Source organism: Alosa sapidissima, chromosome 7 (genome assembly GCF_018492685.1).
Source record: "Alosa sapidissima isolate fAloSap1 chromosome 7, fAloSap1.pri, whole genome shotgun sequence".
In the NCBI taxonomy this organism is placed as follows: Eukaryota; Metazoa; Chordata; class Actinopteri; order Clupeiformes; family Clupeidae; genus Alosa; species Alosa sapidissima.
This window is the reverse complement of record NC_055963.1, coordinates 14194580-14221572: the sequence shown is the minus strand read 5'-3', so window position 1 is coordinate 14221572 and position 26993 is coordinate 14194580. Positions and strand designations below refer to the sequence as shown.

General features: G+C 39.3%; 2 protein-coding genes and 1 long non-coding RNA gene across 4 annotated transcripts in view; 1 reads left to right on the top strand and 2 right to left on the bottom strand.

Annotated features, from left to right (window-relative positions):
- Positions 1-6143: 6143 nt before the first annotated feature.
- On the bottom strand, positions 6144-13900 carry sypa (synaptophysin a). Of its 2 annotated transcripts, XM_042098974.1 has the most exons (7): positions 13867-13900; positions 13185-13322; positions 11490-11555; positions 9146-9270; positions 8553-8751; positions 7355-7546; positions 6144-6456 (listed from the first exon to the last, which is right to left on the bottom strand). In XM_042098974.1, the coding sequence occupies exons 1-7, from the start codon at positions 13885-13887 to the stop codon at positions 6178-6180; spliced, it is 1020 nt and encodes a 339-aa protein (XP_041954908.1). In that variant the 5' UTR covers positions 13888-13900; the 3' UTR covers positions 6144-6177. The 2 variants fall into 2 exon arrangements, with proteins under 2 accessions (XP_041954908.1, XP_041954907.1); XM_042098973.1 differs by lacking the exon at positions 13867-13900 and having other exon boundaries at positions 13185-13378.
- LOC121713921 lies at positions 6478-15387 on the top strand. Its single transcript, XR_006032985.1, has 3 exons — positions 6478-6487; positions 9475-9485; positions 15266-15387. It is a non-coding gene; the product is annotated as an uncharacterized LOC121713921 (long non-coding RNA).
- Positions 15388-21156: 5769 nt separating this feature from the next.
- The window catches only part of cacna1fb (calcium channel, voltage-dependent, L type, alpha 1F subunit), a 47349-nt gene continuing 41512 nt past the window's right edge, over positions 21157-26993 (bottom strand). Inside the window, exons 47-48 of the mRNA XM_042097794.1 lie at positions 22789-23124; positions 21157-21981 (exon numbers count right to left, since the gene is read on the bottom strand). Coding sequence (XP_041953728.1) covers positions 21709-21981; positions 22789-23124 — 609 coding nt within the window. The 3' untranslated portion in view covers positions 21157-21708. The remainder of the gene's footprint in view (positions 21982-22788; positions 23125-26993) is intronic.

Here is a 26993-nt window from a genome sequence, read left to right as displayed (position 1 = left end):
ATAAACATATTACAGTATGTAACCATATTCCGTCCGTTCGGAAAAAAAAAAGAGTTGCGCTAACTGTTCTAGTTTGTTACAAGCAGCATGGGCCGTCAGGCAGGTAGTTAACATAAACATTTTTTGCTAGGCTAGCCTTCCTGCTGCGACATTACACCATTTGTACAAGACAAGTAGAGCTATTTTATCCAGTTTTATCCAGCCTGAGGAAGAGCGCATGTTTGAATCTGCAAGCATGTTCACTAATGAACATTTCTTGACGAAGCTGGCCTATCTTAGCGATATATTTGATATATCTTAGCGATACATTTGAGTTAAATGTCCAGTTACAAGGCAAAGACAAGCACCTACCTCACCTAGCAAATAAGATTACTGCATTCACCAAAAAAACTTGAGTATGGGACAGGCGCCTCGATCGCGACAGTATTATGCCTTTGAGATTTCTGAGCGACATCGCTGAAACGTCTGATTGGGAGCCACTCTTGTGATCCCATGTATTAAATAGTAGGCCTACATCACATCCCTGCATTTCAAAACTATTTCCCAACCAGCAGTGCTCAGTATGACTGGATTATGGATCCATTTAATGCAGCATGTTGGTATTTCATTGAATATATTGTACAATTCTGTAAAATGGCCTATGCTTCCTAATATGTTGCTGGAAAACAGAAATATGTGTGTTACAGTATGTATTTATTTATTATTATATCTGCAGCAACAGCTGATTTTAACTCTGTTGAAGAGGATATATTTAGAACTTGTCATTATTTCAATAAATTTGACAATTTTAAGCTTGACCTACCACTTTCTTAGAGCGATGAGGGACAGGTGGGGCTCGAGAATGCTCCCTTGATCAAAGTGGGGAATGAAAGAAAAAGTTTGAGAACCACTGACCTAGTTTGTTAACTACCACAGTCACGAGTTGGGTCGCGATAGTCTGTCATTTTAAAAAAGTGGGTCCCCAGAAAAAAAGTTTGAGAAACACTGCTTTACACTTTCTCAAAAGTAAGACACGTGAAGTAGCACTCAGAAATAGCACTGTTCTGCACTTCCTTCTGGTTCCACAGGCCTTCTGTATACATTCAACAGTAAAATGGCAGAAAATTGACCTTCCTGAGGGCTCCTGTTTAGGTGTCAGTGCTCTGCTAATTATCAGTGTAAGAGATTAGATAGATATCCTGTCCACCTGAGGCTGTACTATCTCTGTTGCAGATATGCCTTGTTTAATATCGACCCTGTCTTAACATACAGTAAGATGTGGCAGCATGTTTTGTTAGTGACATGCTTGAAATGTTTATTAGAGGCTACTACTGCCACCTTGTGTATTACTGTGGAATGACAGTGCTTTGTGCCCAAATGTAAAATATTTCTATTTATGTCGAAAACTGTGAAATAAGTTGGGATGGTGTGTAAAACATATAAAAAACAGTATGCTGTGACTGGCAAATACTGTAAATCTAATTTGAAATTTGATATTATGTACATATGATCAGTGTTGTGCAAGTTACTTTAAAAGCGTAATGCATTATTTATTACTTGTTACTGTCATCTCAAAGTAATTTGTTACATTACAATATTACTGTCTTTGAATTGTAAGGCATTACACTACGTTTACATTACTTTCACCAAAATAACAGGAAATATGGATTTGGTGTTCTCAATAGATCTTCATGTGTTCAATGCAGCTCATTACACGGCAGGAGGTGATGTGGTATGGCATAATGACTGAGCTAGGCTTAAGGCTAAAGAACAATATAATTGTTGCAGTTATGGCTCCTGGGACAATGTAGGCCCCAAAGGCCAAAGGTTGCTCACAACTTAATATAGTAAAATATAGCCATAGTGAAATTGTATGTTGACTTGGTTCTCATCATTGCTGGTTGCCTTTCCTTCCACTTACAGTGGTGTAGACTTAATGCAAATAGTTTGAGAATAATGGCTACGATCTTTGTCTGTAAAAGCAACATTTTAGTTATTCTCACTGCTTGAAATGAGAAGTATAGCCTAACCATGTTAGATCTGTTGCATGAATGGCAGAGATAACTCAAATTCCCTTTCTCTAAACAAGGCAATCAAATTTCAGGACCAGCATAGATGACTTTTTTTAATTCTTGGATAATCTTCTCTGGTGCCAATTGAGCATTTCTCAATTTTGGATTAAAAAGCAAAGTAACTTCAGTTACTGAGAATTGTACCGAGTAAAATATTACTGAAATTGTATTGGTAATGCCTTACATTACTGCATTACAGCAAAAAGCAATGCATTACTGTAATTACATTACTTTTTTAATGCATTACTCCCAACACTGCATATGATATGATGTACAATAGATCTGTGGTTAAGTGGTGGGCGGGACCCCCAGGGGGGTCGCCAAAAATATGGGAGGGGTCGTGAAATGATTTGAGTCTGAATTAAATAATTAATAAATAAGGTTTTTAGACCAACATGTTTAGAAATTAGGATATTCACTAGTCACCAGACTTGGCCAATGCTTTTTGGGGGGTCGCCAGACAAAAAGTTTAAGAACCACTGCTATAGATGATGAAATCCATTCATTTCGCAATTTCATGTCGAGGAGCATTAATCTGATATTGTTGCATTAATTACCCACACTGGTTTTCAGAGTGATGAATGTCTCTGCATCATTACTTCCAAGGGACTCTGCCTCTTTGGAATGATATTGATATACCGAAGATCCTTGATTACTCCACTTTAACCCTCTCTGGTTATACCTAATCAGTGTGCCGGTTAACCTAATTTGTTGTGAAATGTTCCTCTTTGTGTTTTCTTTAGCATAACACAACTTTTCCAGACTTTTGTCGCTCCGTCCCAACTTTTTTGAGACGTGTTGCTGGCATCAAATTCAAAATGAGCGTATAAAATGAGCGACAATCGACATCAGTCTTTTTTTTTCTGCTATCTGGATGCAGCAAAGTATTATTCACATGTAACTAAACAAGGAATCTGTCTGCTTGTCTGTGTATGTGTCATGTGCATATGTCCAATTGACTTCATACTTAGCAAGTGTAATGCTGATGACCTGTGTAAGTGCAGTGTCAAGTGTGAAGCTGTTTGGATGTGAAACGCTTAAGATATCATTACTGTGAGTGAAATGTGAAGGGTGCGTAGTAATTTAATGTAAAGGGATGAAATGTCATTTCATATCATGCAATGAAATGTGGACCATATTAGCTGAACATTGCTGCAAAATATGTTACTTAAATTTGAAAGCATGTTTGTTTGAAATATTATGAAAATAACATATAAGTTCAATTCATGGAAGCTGAACCTCTGACGTTGGGTTTACCAGCCACTCTACTACAGTTAAATAATGACAGATTGAACTTTCAACAGGATAAATTCTTCTTTATTGAATTTCCTTCGTGGATTCCACAGAGCAAGAATACAACAGAATTCTGGATAGTTTTCAGTGAACTGGTTTTTCTGCATGGTTGTGACCATGGTCATCAACATCATTGTTAACGCTAATAATATATCATACACAAGAAATACAGCACAACCCAAAGGCATTGAGAGTATCACAAGACATACCGAACACCACTAACAACAGAGTAGTTGAATAGCATATTTATAAGGGAGAAGAGTGGGACAGAGCAGAGAGTGAGAGAGAAAAGAGGAAGAGAGACAGTGAGAGTGAGGAACGGGAAGAGAGTGGCTGCATTGCCTAAATTAAAAGACTCAAGTTCAAACTGGATTTCCTTTCAGCGGAGCATGTAGGCCACACCGTGTTTGGATGCTCAGTCTTATCTTTGCCAATCCATATATATTAGTCTGTGGAAGCCTAGCACCAGTCTACCAGCAAGAATACCATCGAAGACCATTACAGTAAGTGTGGGAGATGCTTGTTTATATATATATATATATATATATATATATATATATATATATATATATATATATATATATATAATATTGGCGAATAATCTTTGATCATGCAAAGTCATTTTAATGGCATCTTTTGGATTTTTCTTTTTCCTATTTCTCTTAGATTTGGTATCGGGCGATAAGGAATACGCTTTGGCCTCCAAAACCCACCTTATACGTGAATGCATGTCACAAAAAAAAAAACCCCAAATGGGACCAGCACAGTTCCTACAACATAACTGCATCATTTGGTGACTTTGGTAGTGATACAACATCACAATTGAAATCACAGCTTGATAGAAAACCAGGAAAGCAACACAACCATATTTGCTGACATCTACAGTACAGTTTTATTTGTGAACTGCTCAACTCTCCATTGCATATAGTAACTGACATGATCCTATTCCTGGTGTTATGATCATATTACATCTTCATGGAATGTCACTACAATATACTATTACAATGACTTCAACAGCTGTCTGTACTTTGTAGTATCAATTGTCACTGCGAGACAGGGAGGAATGTAGGGTAGTGCAGAGGGAAAAGTGCTGAAAACTGAAACAGGCACAGCTATCTAAACTATCAACACCATCTCAACACATCAGTTTGATTATCTCGCTCAGGCCCCCACACAAAACAAGCAAAGTCCTGTAAATTTTTTATCATCCACTTGCATAAAACACTAACAATACACTACATTAGTCATAAGGAGCGTAGTATACGGAAATACTCAAACCATGCTAATTTACTGGTCAGAATGTTTGTGCTTTTCTTCTCAAAGAACAACACTTGGAGAATCACACAGGAAAATATCCATCCTAAATAAACATAACTAACACAAAAGATGTGAACACCTAAACCAGTTTGATTTCTGCCACGGCTTATGATGCCATTTTTATCTCTTGCGACAGATAATATGACTTTAGTTTATTCTCAAGCTTTACCCCATACTCTTTCAGTACTATGCTCTATCCCACCAGAGCAGAAAACAAAACAAAACAAAAGATATTAAAATAAGAAAGAGCGAAAGTATAAAATCTGATATAATTTTAGATAATCTCAGTGAGCCTGTACCAAACCACAGAAGGTAAAAATTATTAAGGATCTCATTTTTTTTGGGCTGAAAGACAACTGTATTTAGTGAGCTCTAAACAGAACTAAACTACAGTGGAATAACCCCATACACATCTTTAGGAAATTTTGTATATACTATTTGTTCATAATGATATTTATACAACACAGACAAATACATTCTCTCAAGTTTAGTATTACTATTTTCAACATTATCAATTTAAATTTATATAGCATTGAGATTTGCTTTTTTTTTTGTTCTTTTTTTATATTTTGGTACTGTATTCAAGTTTGTCTTCATTTGATCAATCCTAACTCTCTTTTTTGTTTACACCACAATAATGAACAGCACATTAATTTCTCCCTCTCATTCCCCCGTTTCCCCTTGATAGTTTTATCCCCTTTCCCTCCCCGCCCCACCCCTCCCCTCCCTCTTGTCCACAGACAGATGCACAAATAGACAGACAGGGAAGAGTGTGGTATTGTGGGTAGGGTTCAGGCACCACACTCCCATAATCACACGATCACCCTCTTTTCTGTAGGGAAAGATGGCAGAACAAGCAGTGAATGACAAAAATAAGGACTAAAGACAGATGACTGAATAAAGAATTCTATTCTATTAATTTAGAGATTGTTCATTTGGAGATTCATTGTACTAGTGTATACTATTATGGTGTATTAAGGCCGCTTTATATAAATACAATGCAAAATATCACATACCCTAGCTTCAACACAACTTAAAATATTGTAGTATGCTAAGCACACAAAGCTAAGCTACCTTCACAACAGTCGGTTATAAAGGCCGTTTACACCAGGAACGATAACTAGAAAGATAACTGTAACTATAATGTTATTAGTGTCCACACTAGCCTATAAGGTTAACTATAAGGAAAGTCTCTACTTTTATTAATGAATGTGGTCTAAAATTTGATGGATTCTGATTGGCTGTCAGCTTTTTATCGTTCTCAAAATCGCTCTGAAAGTGATCCCCAATGAGATCGTTCTTCATGTCATATCGCTATAGTTTACTAGTGTATGTTCTCATTCATCTTAGCTAGAGAGATATCGTTATAGTTATGGTTATAGTTATAGTTATGGTTCTTGGTGTAGACGGCCCTTAACACATGGTCTTTACATTGCTGCATTATTACAGTGAATGCATCGATTACTCAGCCCTCTGACTCACCATCCTCCATGAGGCTGCCTCCTTATTGGCTCTCTCACATCTGGTTGGAGAAGGAGGTGGGTGCCCCCTGCTGTTCATAGCCTCCTCCCTGGCCATATTCGCCACCCTGATTGTAACCCTGCTGGCTGTAGTCGGGCTGGTAGCCCTGCTGCGCGTAGCCCTCCTGGCCGTAGCCCTGCTGGCCGAAGGTGTCAGGGGCGGGCTGCTTCTCCTGGGCAGGTGGGGCACGCATGAAGGGAGCAACAATGCCTGTCTCCTTGAAAACGAACCAGATGTTTCCTAACCACAGGATCAGGTTCAGGAAGCCGAAAGCCTGGAGGAGAGGAGCACAGAAGGCTGCAGTGGTGAATAGGTGGTAGGTGGGTGTTGAACAAGACTTCCTAATGTTAATCAATGCATTTGATTACACTATAATGCTAAGCATTACATCTAATTACACTATAATGTTGTGAAAACATAAATTATGTTCTCAAACACAGCATAAATATCAACTCAGCCCATCATCAGGATACAACTTGGTGGAATTAAAGGTAAACTATGCAGTATTGGCAATTTCCTTACTGTTTTCTCGGTTTTTGCTTCTTTTTCGCTGGCTCTGTCATGCGAATGTCTGATAAACTCCATCGCTACCTTTTTCTAGCTGGTGCCTGGCGTGTATGTGTATTTGAATGCAGTAAAGCAATTCGTTACACTCGTTATACTTCCTGACACTGAGGCCGTCGGCCCGCCGGCCCACAGTTGCAAGGGTGGTTTTTCCGCTCACAGGCGCTAGGGGGAAGCGAGACGGCCACCATTCAAACCGAAAAAGGTCATATAACCATTCCAATGACTCTGAAGCTGTTAAATGAAGGTAAATTAAGCTAAAAAACTTGCATATTAAGATAAAAAACCTGCATAGTGTACCTTTAATTAGTCTACCTTGTGTCTTTTATATATTTTTAAATTATTCTATTTTATGTACTTTACTTTTAAAACTTTTTACCCTTTTATTTACTATTATTCTTTGTGTATGAAATACGCTTTATAAGTAAACTTGCCTTGCCTTGCCTTGCCAACAGTGTCAGAGTGTCTTATATTGTGGTAAACTGGACTGAGCTCACACTGTCAGGTCAAAAATCAGCTCACGTGAAAAGAAATGGCACGTTCCTCTGCTCAAACTGGTCGCTAACCCATACTGGAGTGTGAACAGAGAAGCTTTTGGCCAGACTCACCACGGACGTGTTGAGGCCAGACATCTTTGGGTCGTGGACTTCACGGCAGGTGCTTCCTTCCAGCTCACAGGCGGGGACCATTTCCAGAACCTTCTCGGGGTCTGTGGCGGTCTTCACATCAGACAGGCCCTTGGCCCAGGCAGCCGAGCTCACTAGCCACATGAAGGTAAACACGCAGGTCACCCCGAAATCCTAAAAGGGAAATGGTCACTGGGGTCACCACTGGGGTCATGTCTACCAGCAGACTATTCACAAACAACACTAAATTATTGTGTGTATCAAATGGATTTAGGAAATGTAATAGTGGAAAATGTTATAATTGAATCATCACCAATGTAGCTGCTCTAGGCTATATGACAAACTGTCTAGCTATAGTGACACATTTTCATACAGTCATTCACCATTATACTGAACGTTGGGTCCTTGAAAATGGATACCAATTTTTGTTCATTGGTCGGTCATAGCTAGGCCAAGTTATTTTCAGACTGACCTGAGGCTAGAAGACAATATGAGAGAGGTAGCAGTGCATTCATTACTCAGTGTTACTCTGGGTTTTCCATGGCTACGTACTGTATACTGTGTAAACCACATCTATTTATGAATGTAACAGGACCTCCATTTATTTTCCTGTATCCACTTCCATGGTTTTATGTCTAAAATGAGTTATCTGGCTTTTATCTTTTGAATAACAGATATGTAAATTGTTCATAGTGAATGTAAATCATAAAGATACTGAGCAGCCTTTCCCTAACAGTTTAATATCCTGTCAGCTATGTCCTATTCTTCCCACCTTCATACAAACCACCTCCCTCATGGTCCACAACTTCAGTTCATGCCAATTTAGAGAAAATCTAGCTGCAAAATTCAACTATTGCATTTATAGCACTGGACTAAAATGTTGACTGACAATATTTTCTAAAAGCTAGATGACTTCAGATGAGTCCTTTGAGTCAGTTTAGCCCTTTATATAAAATCACTGTTGTTTGGATGTTGTTGTGGTGCTATTATGTATTTAAGTCCCAGGGCAAACAAAAAAACTCTTTTTTCATAAAAACAAAACAAGCGAATGTCCAGTATGCATGTACTGCTTTGGATCTATTCATAATGAGGAAGTCTATATTTGTGGATTCCTGTTTCTGGATTTGTGGAGGATTCTGTGGGCTGTCTGACATGACAGTAAATGGGGAAATCCGCTCACAATCAGAGGCCCTTTGTTGTTCTCGCGGTACTTTTCAAAGACAAAGATGTAGACGCTGAGGGCCGCCATGGAGTAGAGGAAAGCAAAGACGGCGATAGTGACGAAGAACTCAGCAGAGGAAGAGTAGTCCCCTACGAGGAAGAACCTCTCCGACTTCTCTCCTTTGCAGGTTGGGGCATCAAAGTATACTTGATGGAGCCTGTGAAGGGTGCAAGACAGGGATTTCAGTACATTTCTAATTCAGACTATTACGCATAGAGTACACAATTACAAAAGAAAGATTTGTCATAGTATTCTTTAAAATAGCTTAAAAGTCTATTACAAAAATCCTTATAACAAAGTATTTATTAGTGAAAATAGTTCTGCACTTCAGGACTTTAAATGCAATTGATTCAAGAACATTCAAAAGGCCTAAGAAAGTAATTTATAGAAGATTTAAGGTTTCCATAAGCCCATCTAGGTTCTAGATTATGGCCTTATTTGGGTAAAGGGCAGTCTAGTAAACATGGCTTGTGTATATGCTTAAATAAATGACCAAGTACACAAACTGTAAATGTAAAGGTAGATACACAAAATAATATAGCAATACTAACCTGAATGGGTATTCAAAATCCACGTCTATTTTTAAGTTACTTTCAGTCCTGTTTTTGCACTGAACACTCATCCTGAATGACCCGTCGTAGCTCCCACACGTTGAAAAAGCAAAAATGGCAAACACCTAAAGAAAAAAGAAAATAATAACATTAATAATAGATACTGGATTTGTTTACACAACAAGAAGAATGGTCTAAATGATACAGTATATATAGATATAGTTATCTAAATATCAACTATATATATATATATATTTATTTTTTTTTATTATTATTTTTTTTTTATCTTATTCATGTTTTACTATATGTATATGGCCAGAAAATGGCAGCCCCCAGCTCAGTAGGGAAAGCCCATCTGCAGATATTGGCGAAGGAACCCAGGCTTTTCCATGGTATTTCCTATACTTCCTGTTACTACGAGGCAAGCAAGCAATGCCCCCATATGGTTTTCAAGCAATGATATGGCTCGTGTTCTGACACAAATGCAGTTCCTACTATTGATCCAAATAACAACACCAAGCAGGATGGACAGAGTGTAATCGCACCCCCCCCCCCTCCCCCCAACCACTGGTTTAAATCTGGTAGCCTAACTCTCATAGAGATTAGTCCATGCCTGCAGCCCAGATAGGATTGAATGGAGAATCTAGCTATTCATTTTCACAGAGATGGCCCACCATCTGTCGTACTGGGCTGCTTGGAGCAAAGTCAGGAGATGCCTCACGTGACGGGAAACAAAGGGAGGATAATAGAGCCAACCACTTCTACTGGAGAGGGGGCAACACCTCTTTAAAAATGAAGAGTACAATTACACACCAATTATAGTGTGCTGTGAGTATGAGGTGTGGGGGGAGACCGAGAGACAGAGAGAGAGAGAGAGAGAGAGAGAGAGAGAGAGAGAGAGAGAGAGAATTGATTTTCTCTTGACAGTGAAAAAATTAAATATGATATCTGCAGTTTAAACATAGAATACATTTTTATTGTTTTGAATAAAATTTCTATTAATGTGATTACATAATTCATTACTCATTATCTAAAACCTTAACAGTAGTATTTTCTGTTATATTAACAGCATTTAAAAAAAAGAATCAGCTATTCACAGCTCACTATTATTTGTATGTAATTTGTTATGAGTAAAAATAGCTGCTGTTTGATTTGATTTAATATGACACATTGGTAACATGAAGGGTCATATTAGCACCTGGTGTAGTATCTTCTTTCCACCACAAGGGGTAGCTCTTTGTTACAGCTGCTCCTATGATTGTAATGAATGTAGCCCTGCACTGTGCCCGCAAAGGGCTACATGTAAACAAAATGGAATGATGGAATGAATTTATTCTCAGACACAATTAGTACAATGGGATAACTGCCAACTAGGGATCTTTAATTGAACTATAAAATATGAAGAGACTATACCAGGTTTTTGGTTTCACACGTAAATGGAATATGAGTAGCGCTATATAGAGTCTGAGTAGTCAGACTCTCTCTCTCTCTCTCACACACACACACACACACACACACACACACACACACACACACACACACACACACACACACACACACACACACATCATATGGACACAGACGTGCTGTATTTTCCCTGTATTATTTGGCAGCTTACAGTATGCCATGACAATGTTCTTCATGACTTCTTGGCTATCAACAGGTTCTCACATCTTTGAACAAGCCTGCTCTCCTTTTGGGGTATGCAAGAGTGGACTGGTTTAGGGGCTTCACTGATGGGGCTGGATGGGACTGACTGTACAGTGCAGTGTAATATGAAGTAGGGGAAACTAAGCTCTGGTCCAACAGGCTAAGTGATGTTCCTTGCTGGACAACACAAATTATCAAGGAAAAAGACAGCAACTGCAGTCTTTTTGAAGAAAAACTGAATGCATTAAGCATTAAGTATTGCTGATTGTGCCTCCAAGACTTTGATAAAATGGCACTCAATGTAGCAAGGATGGTAACATGGTCTCTCAGTGGTTTTCCTTTACAGTGCTTTCCTAACACAGTGCTTTCCCTTTTCTTATATCTTAAATCACTTGCCAACACTAGAGGCTAGAGGAACCTTTGAACGATCCTTTGCTAAAAATGACATTTTGCTGGAGAAATGCACAGAATCTAGGTGTATTTACTTGTCCTTACAGAAGAGCTTTATTAAAGACCAAGGCAAATGTTTTTGGGGGTAATTTATAGAACACATCAAGAAACAAGAAACTTATTTAGAACCTACACTGCCCAGTCAGGTCTAGAGATGGCGTGTTTAAGCATTGTGAACACACATCCATAACATGAAAAGTTGACACGTGCACAAATAAGGTTTATCCTGATGAATTTGACTTACCCATTGTAGGACTTTTATGAAGCCCAGGGGTACTTTGAGAATTCTGAACTGCCCAGTGGCAACCATCTGTAGGAGAGAAGCCCAAATGTTTAGTAAGGGAAGAAAAATGAACTGCATCTTTATCACAAAACACAAAAGAGACCAAACCGTTAATTTGCCATTTTCAAAGGACATTTCTTTTTTACACAAATATCTAAAGGTTTAGAGGCTAGATTATTGTCTGGCCTTACAATGTCTTACTAAAACTAAACTGAAAACAGGCATTTCAGTCTGTCTATCTGCCTTTGCTCTTTATGTACTGTAGACTGCTTATCATTTTCAAGTGCATCTAACAAGCGCAAATAATCAGTGTAGAATTATTATCATCAACCTTATAGGCTATAGGTGGGATGTAACATCAAAAGTCCATCATGATGCAGAACTGATTTGTTTTGTTTTGTCACAGCTATTTAGGAGAAATAAGACCAAATGACTCACAATAGACATTTTCTTAATTTTCCAGATAGATGAATCAACATAACTAATTTGCTTGTTGCCTAATTCCTCTGGCATTCAGTGAATGGGTAAATTTGTCCCTGTGTGCAGTAATAAGTAAGATGGCCAAAATGATGGACGACAGAATTAACAAACATGGTGTTAATCATCATAAATACCCACAGATAAGAGTATTGCTTCGTAGCATTCACATCAGCAAGGAAGCAGCCTATGTGAGAGCCTACGCCGACATTAGAATATGGTACCCTATGCGTTCACTGAGTGTGACGTTGCAAGGTGCGGTTTAACACGACACCGTAGCTTGCCCAGAGGTAGGTCTCTGTGAAATCGAGTATTTCATAAAAAACGAGTAAATCAATCAAAATCACAGCAATGCATCAGCAAACGCAGTTGCATTTCATATACCGTTCAGTATGTTATTTGAAACATGAATTCGAAAAATAAGAGTTCCAGCCCAACCTTTGGCGATGGAGACCAACATTTTCGAATCTCTATAAATGTCAAGGTCTAATTGCTCGGTTTAACCAGGATTACATTTATTTATAAATAAGCAACATCAGGGACACAATTGTATTCGCAGAATGAGATAATCATCGATGCAATGTCTGCGTAGTAGAGAAGGACATAGCCTTTACACCGATGCCTGGATAAAAACCAGCTGCCATTTTACAGAGCCATCTCAACAAATGCATCTGCATATTGCAAGGCCCTATTTCAGATGCCCTTTTTTCTAATCAGCGCTTTACCATAATATGAATGGCCTAACGTTTTCACATCAAGCTACGTTCTTGTGTACAATATATATACAACGGCCAAAAATAACCTACGAACAGATTCGCTTTTAAAGGATTCAATGACATCCTTGCGGTCGCTAATACCTGATTTATAAAATTCTGCTCTACAAGACAAAACTGCACTTTTGTAATATTAACAACGACAATTCAATTATATTACGACCTTCTTGTATTTATTTTGACCCTAAACATATCTTGAATTGCACAGTATCAAGGCTGAGCCCAGGAACACGTCAGTCAACAGACAGCATCACTAGAGGGTACGCTCTCTCATCCCAGTTAACATTGATGCGAAATATTTTCACAAACGACAGAGAAACGCCAAGGCAAATCTATTCAACCATGAAACCAAATCGTATTGACCATATATGCAATCATTTGTATTTTCTTATGTTCGGAGCCCTACCTGATTTACAATATCCATCTTGGCCGCCTGTTCGTAGATAAGAGGAATGGATGCTCGGGGGGAGGTGGACGTACCAACGGGAAGAGCTTTCGGTGGGGGAAACAGAAATTCACTGGAACAGCCGGGTTGCGTCACAAGCTGGTAGGAGATATTTGTACGCAGAGGACAGAGGAATGACTCGACCATCCGTCAGCAGCCACGACCAACGTGGGATGTATATAAGCAAACAAGTCACTACATATATGTATTTTCAATCTTTCTGATATTCTGTATCAGGAGATACATAATGTCAAGATGGTGAATTAGTGGATAATGTGTAGGCTAGGCTACATTGTTTTCTATTTCCTTATAAAGCCGTATTGGTGACTCATGTGTTGTGTTAGATGCTGGGATATTAAACAATCTCTCTGAAAGTAATGAATGTGTACATAATCAATACACATCAATTGCTCGTGTATTAACATTTGCAGCAGTAGGCTAATCTTTCATAAAAAAAAATCACAAAAGCAGATTTTAACTATAGGCTATATTAATGATGTCCTATTTATGTTCCAAAAGGTGAGTCATTCCATTGCAGAGAGATGCCGATTATTATGACCGCCGTGCATTCACAACATTCAGAAATGTTGTGTCAACGATTCCCGGGACACTGAAAGACCGGGGTGCACGAAACTTGGTTTACCCAAGGATGACACGGAACCATTGTTTTTCGTTTTGATCCGTCGCCCACCGGGCCCCGAAAGGAGGGTAGGCCGGACATAGTTTTCTGCAGGGACGTGCACAGACATTTTGAGGCGCCGTTACTCTTACCTGAAAAAAGGCCACCACCCTCCCCCTTTCTTGAGCCAGTGGCCATTTAATATGCCTCTGCTTAAAATCCAAAACTACTGTAATACAATTGGTTAATTGAAGTCAACACGCTGCAACCAGTGATCTAACAGGGCCAATCAGGGACGTCACTAGGATTGAAAGACAAGGGGGGCTCAACCCCCAGGGTTGTAGGTAATACGCGTGCAGAGCGCAGCAAAATAAATCACATTTTAAAAGGGCAATCAATGCATTGGTATTAACAGGGACACCATGCCATTAGTTTTCACCAGAATCTTTGGTTTTCACTCTCGCAATATTGCTGATTATATTATTAATTATTAATTAATTAATTAATTAATTATTAACAACAGTCTGCTAGGCCTAGCTTGCCAGTGGCGCCCCCAGAAAATGTTAACAGGGGTAGCCAGTTTAGGCCATTGCAAATCTTGGGATGGGACACCAAAAGGGGACTGGCTATGTCAATCCCCTCCTTTAGCCAAACTTGGACATCGGTCATAAAGCATCTGTCTGCCAACAGGCCTTCAACATCGTTACCTGGAGCAACAGTCCCTTAAGACTTGTTTTTAGTACAGTAGGCCTATAATATAATAAGATAATACAAAATAGCCTACTAAACGATTTCTATTGTTATTTTTCTATTGTTATTAAAGGGGTTAGAGCTGACACACCGTCATTACTGTGTGATTTAAAAATACCTGTGTGCATGAAGAAAATCTTTATGCAACCCTCTTTTTTGGTTTAGCTTTGGTCTATTTTTTTGCCTGTACAACCAAGACAAGGAATGCAAAATCAAATTACTATAATCATTCTTTGTCAGATGACATCAAAAACCCTAAGCAATTCAAAACTTACCGTATTTTCCCGACTATAAGTCGCTCCGGAGTATAAGTCGCATCAGTCAAAAAATGCCTCATGAAGAGGAAAAAAACATATATAGGCTAAGTCACACCAGACTATAAGTCACATTTATTTAGAAATTTATTTCACAAAATCTAAGACCAAGAACAGAGAGACTATGTAACTGGACACATAGAGGCCAAAAAGATTGAGAATTCTACCGAGAATCTTAATGAAGACGAAGGAGTGAATGACTGCACTGGGCGATAAGGCGGCCAAGGACCTGACGGTAATTGTAAAGTAATTTACAAAAGATTCACTGAACGCAAATGCTGATGTGGTACATGAAAATGTAACTAAAAATGTGGAGAATGCAATGCAATCAAGCATTTTTGGTGATGTGGAGGGACAAGCCAGAGCAAATGCTCGGCAGGCTACCTCCGAGAGAGCGAGAGAGAAAAAAAGATGCATGTTTAAAATAACACTTTGAGTTGCATGTCCCGAGTCTCGACTAAAGCCTGTCGGAACGCTAAAATGTCCCAGTTTACACCAACCACTATTGAAGTGTGGTATTATTATAACCCGATCATTAACTAAAACCCATGTAGAAAGACTATAGCCTAAAGTGTCCAGCGTATGATTTCGATAAGGTCTGAGTGTGCGCGAATGTCAGTCAATCGTAACAGTCTGCATAATCTTTGCAGCCAACCTTACAGTGTCTGTAAACATTGTTGCAATGCCTCGTCATATCTGCCTCGTTTTAACGGTAAGGACAATGCTGAAGAGAAAGTCATCATTCTCAAATGATGTCTGGATAACGTGTGAGGAATGTTTAGGAGACATACTCGTAAATCCTCAAATTATTATAATTACTTTATTTACTTAGGCTCTCCTTTACTCAATAAATGCTATATCTAGGGCTGTTAATCGATTAAAAAAATTAATCTATCTGTGAAAGTATTTTAAATATTTAAATTCAAATGAATCATTGAATAATCAGCATTAGTGACATTAAAGTTCAAAAACTCTTTTATTATTATTTTCACTGTTCAAATAATGGCCATAATAATCTATGATATGACCTAATATGCTGAGGAAATAAATTCAAAAGTGCTTCGGGAAGAAGTTTTTTGTTTCACATACAAGGCATTTTAGGCCACAGATATAACCTAGGGGACACAATGAAAATAAATTAACACTCCCCTCAATGTCAACACTTATTTCTTTGCATTGATGTGCGACTATAGAGTTGATGAACTCCGGTGATATGCAAATTCCTTGCTGCAGACATTGCAGAGAACTTTATTTTCAACACTTTATTTTTATCAACACCATCAGGCCGTTTTTTAAAAGTAAATGTTCCAATCAATGATCCAGGCAGCACGTTCTCTTCTCTCTCCTTCATTTTACAGTCTAATGGTTACTGACTAGAACGGCTTGGGGTCAAAGGTCATACGGAATCGATTAATCTGCACTAATTTTTTTAATCAGTTATTTTTTCTCAAATTAATTAATAGAAATGAATCAGTTATTTTGACAGCCCTAGCTATATCACAAAAAACAGTTGATCTTTGAGCCAGTGCTGAGAAATTTTATAATTTTGGTGTATGAGGTGGTCATCTTGGATTTTACACTCTACTGAGTCTCATGTAAAAGATACAGTACAGCTTGGCAAATAGGATTCACCATAAAAAAAATACCCCTAAAATAGTCTATTTGCCAACTTTTACTAAATGCCTGAAGATTTTTTATTTATTAAAATTTATTTTATTAAAATCAAGGGGCTATGTCAATCCATCCCATATCCACTCATTTGAGGTATAGCGCCACCTAGTTAAAAATGAAAAAGCAGAAACGAGGCGTTCACAGGTGTCTTTGGCTGAAATGTTCAAAACTGCACAAAATTGGAAGAGTTGGATCATTATGACACCCTCTGAATGCATGCCAAGTTTCGTGTATTTCCATTTATGGGGGGCCATATCAGCTACACGCACACACACACACACATAAACACACACACACACACACTCACGCACATGCGCACACACACAGGCACACACACACTCTCACACTCTCTCTCACACACACACACACACACACACAAACACACCCACCCCCACACACAAACACATAAAAAGACACACGCAGGCAAGTAGGCACATACACACACACACACACACACACACACACACACACAGATAAACACACACACACAGACACACACACACACCCCATTACCCCCCCGCCCCCCACACACACACACACACACTCACAAGCGAACCCACACACACACACAGAAGCACACATATACACAAAAACAAACACACACTGGACACACTCATTTACATACCGCTCTGCTAGTCTCCATTGATCTGGGTCTCCACCTGGACAATAAACTGGACTGGTCAGCCAACACTGACGCACTCTACAAGAAAGGGCAGAGCAGGTTGTACTTCCTGAAGAGGCTGCGGTCCTTCAATGTGTGCAGCAAGCCCCTCAGGAGTCTGTTGTGGCCAGCGTCCTCTTATGCGCAGTGGTATGCTGGGGAGGAAGCACAAAGAAGAAGGATGCTGGGCGACTTGACAGGCTGGTAAGGAAAGCTGGCTCTGTAGTGGGAGCTGAACTGGAGTGCATCACTTCAATATCTGACAAAAGGACCCTGAACAAACTGATCAACATCTTGGACAATGAATGACATCCACTCTACAGCACTATTGTTAAGCAAAAGAGCTTGATCAGCTAGAGACTCACTGCCATGCACAACTGAAAGGCTGAGGAAGTCATTTGTCCCTAGGGCCATTGAACTGTTTAATGCTTCACTAAAGGGAAGAGGAGAAATAGACTTCTCTGCTTATTCTGTCTGCCTCTCCACCCTCTCCATGTTTGAGTACTGACTGCCCACTACTGCTTTACTACTGTTTTACTACTGTTTTACTAATGTCCTCAGCCTAATGTTTTCACTACTGTTTTACTGCTACACTGTTTGTCATGCTATATTAGCACACATGACCAATGGCTTCTGCTACAATACTGAATGGCTGTAACCCTATTACCTCAACCTGTTCTTGCACTGACATAGTTTTTTATATTCCTTGTCTACATTATACTTTACTCTCCTATTTGTCCATATTATTTATGCTGGTCTCTAGACCTTATTCTTGCACTGTTGCACTGTTGGACTACTTTTTGCACCTTCACCATGACACTCACTCTCTTGAGCACCTCACCATGCACACAGAACTACAGGCCAGTCCCGGCTGTCACTGCAAGCGTCTCATGCTTGATCACCCTCAAGCACACTGTGGATTTTTTATTTAATTTATATAGTATATTTAGTATTTAGTTTTGTTAGTTTTTCTTTTCTTCTACTGTCTCTATTGTACAGTAGAGTTTGGTTATATGTTTATACTTATATTTACTATTTCTGCTGTAAGTGCATGTTGTGTGTGATGTCTGTATGCTACTGAGACCCTTGAATTTCCCCATTGGGATCAATAAAGTATCTATCTATCTATCTATCTATCTATCTATCTATCTATCTACATACACAAAAGTAGGCAATTGACAAGCGTGATTTATTTTTGTGGAGAGAATGTGCAGGACTGGGTGGCAGTCATATTTTGTACTGCTCTGCAGTACATGTAGTTTGATTTGATATTAAGGCCTACTAGTCATTGTTTTAGCTGTACTTAAACCAAAGGTGTTAAACTCTATTTGTGGATGATGAGTTCAAACTTTAATTTGGGTTGGATTTAATACGTTGATTGGACAAGTTTTGAGCTATTTCTAAACCATTCTATTGTTTTTTTTCTTTTCTAAATAGCATTACCCTTGAAGTTTTGTGAACTTTGTAAGTGTACAGAGAGGTTATAATAAGGACTGTTTATGAAGTCGCATTACCTTAACTCATTTTCCTGTCGTCAGTAACTTGAGGAAAAGTATATGTACAAATCAGTGGGCACCTTCGACTTCTTGCTGCGCTTCTCAAATCTGACTGAACGTGATGCATGTTTGCATTGTAATAAATGCATCCCATTCGGACAGATCTGCTCACCGCTGCATGAAGTCGAACGTGCCCATATATTTCATACTTTTCCTACAGATGGCGGTTAAGAAATAACAAATATTAACAGCCAAATGACAAGTCTCTTGCACTTCATACATGTGTGGACACTGGACATACTGTATATTGTATGGTGGAAAACACATTAGTGACTGGGAGTGAAATGCTTTCTGTCAGTGAGGAGCTGTTTCCCTACACAACACCATAGCAATTACTTTAAGCTCTTTCCACCCAATGCCAAGGCCCCCAGAGGAAGCCAGCTGTGAATGCTGCTGCGCTCCGTCTGTCAATATGTTAATTAGTAGCTCTCGACTCCAAACGGGGTGAACTTTAACACAGCGTCTCACAGAGCAACTGTATGACACCCTGCAGATATGACCCTAAGGAGCCTACACGTCTGCTTCCAGGTATGAGCCTAAAGAGGCTCTAGGTTTTACCTTTTGGTTTGGAATCTGAATGGGACCAATGTACAGTACCAACAACAAGCTATACGAAATCCATCCTACTGTAAGGAAGAGACTATTTTTTTCTTTTCAATCCAGACACGATCAAATAGTCTATACCAGATGCCATATAGGACATCCAAGATTCACTCATAGCTTTCTATTGAGTGGTGAAGATCCTCCATTATGCCAATTTTGCAAAAACGCCCCTGTCAGTGAGACATATTTTGATCTGTTGTCCTGCCTTGAAAACCAAAAGACAACAATTTTATCATCAAAATTCTATAGCTGATGTTTTTAGTAAGGTCCCACCTTTGAAGGTTTTAGAATATCTTATTAGCATAGATTTTAAGAAACATATTTAAGTGCAGTGCTCTGGCCATTAAATAGCCTTAGTTGCGGAAATGGCCTTAAATTAAACAAACAAACAAACAAACAAACCTTTTGGTTTGGAATGGTATGTCAAGGGACCTTGTGGCGAGTCCCTGAAACAGTCTTGGAGAGCGCTAGAGGCCATCTGGAAAATGGAGTGGCTCTTTGAAGGGGTGAGGCGTTTGAAACAGTGGCCTTCCAGTGGCAAACAATAGGCCCCACTATTCCAGTCAGTTTTATTAATAGACCTAGTCTCACAGTTATGTCTTTGTGTGGTCACATAACCTTTTACTTCACTGTCTAGATGAGTAGAATAGTTTAATTCATAGAATTATGTACTGTATAATAAAGCCATTTATTAAAAGCCATTTAAATATCATAATAACTAAATGTAAGTGGAGTGAGTGTCAGGACTTACAAATAGAACTGTTATACTCAATTACAAATTACATATTCATATTTAACATGGCAAAAATGTCTACTTTAACAGCTTGACACCATGTGAGTGTCCAGTGCATGTATTCATGTTATCCTGCATTTTAGCCCTGTGCCCACTTTAACAAAATGACTTTTCCCTCCTAAGTGCACTTGCTTCAGAACACGAACATCAATGTGATATCAGCTATGTGGTGTAGATGTCATGGCAGGAGCAGACACATTAAGTGAAATGTTAAACTTTGTATTTTCATTTACAAACATAGTAATCCATCAGTAAATAAAATTTCAATACATTTGTTTCAGTGTTATTCGATATAAATCTGATATTAGCTCCTTACATGATGGTGAATATTGAACTGGCTTTAAATATACACTTGAATATACAAAATGTTGTGTATGACAAAATTTGGTACAAAATGACCTAAATTAACTAAATGCAGTGCATACATTTTTTCTCTAACTCATAAAACCTTCAAGTATGAATGGGACATATCAAAAACCACAGTACATCATCTAAGATCAATCATGCCCTTCATACACACAGTAAAACGGAATAAAACAATTCAGACAGTTACAGTGAGAAAAACAACAATGCAAGACAAAAAGTTACTGGTAAAATAAGACCAGGACAGAGGGTTGGCATTTTGGTGAGAGACAGTACATAACCACTGAGATGTCTACTGTTCAAAGGGGTACTGTGTAAATATTGTGTGTGTGTGTGTGTGTGTGTGTGTGTGTGTGTGTGTGTGTGTGTGTGTGTGTGTGTGTGTGTGTGTGGTGTGTGAGAGAGGCAGAGAAAGACAAAAAGCTTTCTCTACTGTATGTGTGTGATAATGTACCAAATGGTCAAGAACAGTAGAATCCCTTTAGCAACTTGATCATATCAACATCTTCATGACAAAAAAACTATGTACATATATATATATATATATATATATATATATATATATATATATATATATTGCATGTACAACATGGAGTCCTGTAGACAGTTCAGAAGGAGTCTTCCCATCAGATGCTGCTGTGCCGCATCCACTCACTCAGTGTCTCTCAGTTTCAGTCCCTCTCCTCTCTCTCGACTGCCCTGCATCCCTGTATCTCTCTTTCCGCCTGTCCAATCCCCTGTGATCTTCTCTCTTCCTTTCACATGATCACTCTCTTTCGTCCTCTTTGCCTTTGAACTCAACTCTACAATCCAACCATCTTCTTGTGCTTTTGCCATCTTTTAAGCTGATATGTATTTAAAATATGTATATATATGTACAGTCAATGTAATATACATACAGCATATTTTAAGTAATAACTATTTTTTTTTTACAAATTATATATTTTAATACATATTCTTCTTAGGTCTAAATCTAACCTTTCTCTCCAGTATCTGTGATGATCACACATATTCTCTGATCTCTGATCAGACGGAGCTCTTTCTCTGCAGTGTGTTTGTGTGCCCTTGATGCTGTCAAGCTCTGTGGCCTCTTTGATTGGCCAGCCGCGCTCTTGCTCCCTCCTCCTCGGCCTTCCGATTTGTCCTTTTGGCGTCTCAGAACGATGTGACACAGGTCATCTCATCTGCCAGCTCCTCCTCGTCCCGGCTCCGGATTGGCTCCTCGTCGCTGTACATGGGCCCCATGTCCGTGTGGTTTAGGAAGCCGCTCGAGCTCCCGCCTCCTCCGCTCCCCCGGCTTAGCAGATCACTGGCGGCACTCTCCATCTCGTCGATGGTCATCTGACAGGCATCAGCGATTTCTCGCTTGGCAAAGGCCACAAATTTGGGATCCTTGGCATAAAGACCCAGCCCCTCAGAGATCAAGACCTACAGTAAAGCCGCAAAATGAGGCCAGTTAAAAAAACACACACACACACACACACACACACACACACACACACGCACACACACACACACACAGAGACACAGACACTGGCTCTAGTGACTTAAAAAATCTGGGTTAACACATAATCCGCATCCACAGTATATCATTCAGTCTGTTAGTGGACTGCAACATCTGCAGTAGTTTCTCAGGACCCACAGACATCTTCAGTTTAAAATTGTTCCACTATTTATGTGCATAGGTGGATGGGTGATAATCCATATTTGCAAAAATGTCTATATATGAGTACAACAAAATAACTACTCTAATGCTAGGAGGATAAGCTAACTGCTTGTGGCAACTACCACTATACAGGTTCAAGAGCCTTCATAGAGTTTACAATTAGGAATGGTCAGGAATTATGGCCTGAGTATGATCAGCTATTTAATTCTACATTATTTATTTTATTATCAACGGGGGTAAGCCACTAAACATTTTCTTAATGGATGCCATTCTTTTTTAAATGAGTAGTCTCAGACAGTGTGGTCTCTATTTTATTTGATTAATTGATTATAATACATTTTTCCTATATTTCCTATATTTCATTATTCTCTCTGCTGCTTCTACACTCTAAATGTCCCCCATTGTGAGATTAATAAAGGATTATCTGATCTTATCTTACACTGATTCCATAGTGCTCTGCACTCTGCAGCATTGTAGCATCATACACTATGCTCAGCTGTGCAGCACTGTACTCAGGGCTTCTACTGTGCGTTTCTCTGGACAGGTCAGGTGTGTGTGTGGCATCTTACCGCCTCCACCAGACTGTCGGCGCTCCCCCTCTTCTCACTGTAGTGCGGGCTAAGCTGAGCGGGCACCCTCAGCGTGGTGTAGGCCCGGTAGGGCTGGCCGCCGCCCGTCCCAGATGGCGCTCCGTACCAGTCCGGCCGCCCTGATGCGGGCATGCTTGCTCCGGGCGCCTTCTTGTCCCCCCACACGCCGGTGCCAGAGGCCCCGTCCTCCTCCACCAGTATGAGGGGGGCGTAGAGCAGGCGACCGCGCCGCGGCCCGGGGTTGGCCCACGAGGCCGAGGAGCCTGTGGAGGACCGGCTGCTGCTGCGCCTGGTCTCATAGCTGCCCCCGTACGCCTGAAGGAGGGAGGGAGAGAGAGAGAGGGAGGGACAGAGAGAAAGAGCAAAGGAGAGAAAGAGAGAGGAAGAGATAGAGGGAGAGAGTCCAAACAGAAGATGATGTCATTGTAGGGTTATTTTTATGGCCAAGTGATACACATGGTTTAATGTTTACCACAATATGGGTCCTCATGCATGGTACAAAACATGGAACATCAGAATTTTTAAACATCTGTGTGAAAAAATAATTGTGTATGCGTCTGTCTGTCTGTCTGTTGTTTGTCTGTCTCTTGCTCGTTCTCTCATCTTCAGATTTGTCTTGTCCTGTTTCCTTGTCTGTACTATGATTTTGTATTCCATTGTGTTTGCTTCCCATGTTACTTCCTGTTAGCCTTTGTTTACTTCCTGTGTCCTGTTCAGGGCTCGAATTATCTTTTTGTCTTTAAGGGGGTCTCTCTATCTCATAAAAAGTTGGCACATCCCAAGGCGATACTATTAAATAGCCTAGGCGCAAGTGGTGCTTTTGTGCAGTATGCGCACGGTCGGCCTAGGCTATAACTTGACACACGCACACAGCTGACAGAGATTTTTCATAGAAATTGATTCCTTTTAATTAATTTCAACATATTATTGATTGCAATAGTCCATATTTCATTTCAATTTCACAATAAAAAGAAATAGACTAAACAATTTAGTCGGAATGTCATTCTCAATTTCACAACGTAACTCATTTAAACCAGACCACCGTAGGCTATCTGGAACCATAGGCAGAGGATAGCTACAGATCAATTCACACAATCATTGAAGTAGGCTGTATTATGGGTCATAATTTATGGGTTTGTCAATAAACATAGAAGAGGCGAAGCGCAAGTTCAACAGCAAACAGGACTTTTTCAGCATGTATCAAACCATGTAGGCTAGCCCAATGGACGCCTATGTAAATAGACAAAACACTCGCATCAAAGCAGGGTGACTTCTTCGGACTTGCGAGTTCCTTTAAAATCGATCGTATGCAGTTTGCTCATATAGTCTAGTGGTGTGGTGGTGAAGTGCAGTCATGCTGTGTTCAAGAGCGTAGGGTAGGTCCAGTAGTAGCCTATATTTTAATTTAACGTCTTTAATGGTAAGAGACAGGGACGTCACTATGATTGAAAGACAGGGGGGGCTTAGCCCCCAGGGTTGTAGGTAAAATTTCATCACACCTTAAAAGGGCTTCAATGAATTGTACAGTAGGTACCCATTGAGGCCTAGGCCATTTTCAGTGTAGGCCTAATTTTACTATTACAGTAAGCTCATTGTAAGGGCCATCTGTTATACTAGGCTATATAGTTTTCAAGACAGTATAGGCTACCCATATCTGGGAAAGTACTGTATATGATGTGATCATGCTTGTAATAATAATATACAATACAAAACACTAAAATATTTCTATAGTTATTTTTTGTAAGGGGTTACTCATAAGTGAAGTGAAACCTGAATAAGAGAACACTGACTAGACTTGCACAATAATCTTACACATCGCTGACTACAGAACACCATGGAATTATGAAAGCAGATGTACAGATTGAGAAATGACACACTGCCTTTTCTCTCCGCCCTTCCTCTCCTGTAGCATTTGATCAGTTCTCTATTTAAGTTGAACTAGGGTAGTGCTTAACTATAGCTACTACAAACTACTGGTAACTTATGTGATCATTCAATAACCAACAATCATCAAACAATATTCAAACCTAAACAATTGCACTCTAGACCAAGCTATGACCCTTTTTAACCAGATAAGTCATATATTAGTTCTTTGAGGCCTAGGCTATTTTCAGTGTAATTTTACTATTAAGCTCTTTGGTCATTGTAAGGGTAATCTATTATGCTATATATACATTTTCAAGACAGTATAGGCTACCCATATCTGTGAAAGTATGATGTGATCATACTTATGGCAGCATATGTCAAGGAAACAGTCTCATGATTGTTACATTCATGTCACTGAAGCATGATGGTAGAAATATCTATCCAAAGCTCAGTTGATCTGTGCATGTCATGATCAACTTTTGATTATTTGATATGGAAACCAAGTTCCTTATTTTGGGCTATAACATTAGAATTTCAGCTCAAAGTTGTAGAAATTTGCTGCAATTGGAAAACTCGGGAATGGCTTACTGTACAGAAGAATGCTTCATATTGTCGTGTCCGGTAAGGTCTGCTGTTTATTCTTATGGTTTACCCTGTATTGAGTGACGCGTTCGTGAGATATACTTTTGATCATCTTAGGGTGGCTTCAACGCCCCCAAAATAGGCCTAAGGACGTCCATGGTAGCCTAAGAGATCGCACAGGGATGGATAATGAGTGTTGTTTAAAATTAAATTACAATGCCAGGCACCTTCAGATATGAGAGACCCCCTCAGATTTTTGACTATGTTGTTTTCATGGGAGCCAGTCCTCACTCTAAGGGAGCTCGGCTCCCTCTGGCTCCCACGTAATTCGAGCACTGGTCCTGTTCCATGTGCTCCTTTGTTTATCCTTGTCATGTGCATCTGTGGTTCCTTGTGTCTGTGTCTCCGCCCCACCTCACCTTTCCTGATTATTAGTCTTGGTCCCTACCTTCTGTTCACCTGTGCCATGTGTAGTCCTGTGTGTTTATACCCTCATGTTTACTAGTTCTTGGTCAGTCTTTGTTTGTGTGTTTGTTCATGTTTGCTTGTTGTTGTGTTGTGAGCCAGCAAACCTCTTAACATAACAGTACTGAAAAAAGGATCATTACTGGAAGCTTTGAAAACCAGAGCCCAACAGGGACCACTACTGATCAAAGTTCAATGAAGCGTAGTGTCACCACTAAATGTTTTACAACTGATTATAGACGTGACAAGATGCAATTGATTTTTCTTTTTCCTCAGTTTTTCATTGCTGTTGTTGAATTATCTAAGATTTACTAATTCAAATAAGAATTCAGCCAACTTGGGTTTTTGTTATTGTTATTAAGGATGGCAATGTTTTATTTCTAAGTCAGATTTTAATTTGGCTATTTTTCTTTGGTATGCAATACATTGTGGACTAGGGGCATTTTTCTGTTAGTAAAGGAATGACATTCACAAACAGGTGTGGTGGAGCAGTGAAAACGTTTCCTGAGTTGTGAGTCTGTTGCTAAATATCAGTAAATAATGTCTGCTAAATATCTGCTAAATATCAGTCAACTTTAATATTAAACAGAGAAGTAGCCTCAATAAATCAGGTGTATACCCACAAATTTCGCCTAACTTGCATTGCATCACAGGACAAACCACCGCAACCACAAGGCGTGCAGTTTAAACCTTTGAATCAGATTTGTGTCAAACATGGGTTTGTGTCAAATGAAGCTTTGACATCACTGGTCACATGATTATTACAAATCAAGCTCCAATACAAAACTTTTCTTGACAACTGGTTGTTTTTTTTATCACATGCCCCAAAGCTTTGAGTAACATCAATACTTGTGAGTAAAGATTATTTTTGCTTCGAACTTTGCATTGTTGTACATTTAAAAACGCACCAAAAAGACTAATAAAAACAAACAAAATTCCACTAAAACAAAAAGGGTTGTGTCAAGATACTGACTTAATATCAATGTTTAAAACTAGTGGATACAAGAATAGTGGAATACATATTCTACAAGCACATTCTATGACAATTTGCTTCAGTTCAGAAAGAAATGCCATGTGAGGGATGGGATAGTTACAGTATCACAGTATCATTAATAACTTTGGGAAACTTTCAACTTTCATATTCAATAGCATTTCAATGGTTTCCAAATGGTGTTTGTCTCTCTCTCTCACTCTCTCTCTCTCTCTTTCTCTCTGTCTCTTATTTCAATGGTTTCCAAATGATGTTTTAGGTAAATCTGTCTTTGTAGGCA

Coding starts and splice junctions, on each gene's coding strand:
- sypa (XM_042098973.1), bottom strand. CDS start 13,370: ATGGTCGAGTCATTCCTCTGTCCTCTGCGTACAAATATCTCCTACCAG. Junction 8,752..9,145: donor GATTTTGAATACCCATTCAG/GTTAGTATTGCT, acceptor CACCCTTCACAG/GCTCCATCAAGTATACTTTG. Junction 7,547..8,552: donor ACAACAAAGGGCCTCTGATT/GTGAGCGGATTT, acceptor TTTCCCTTTTAG/GATTTCGGGGTGACCTGCGT.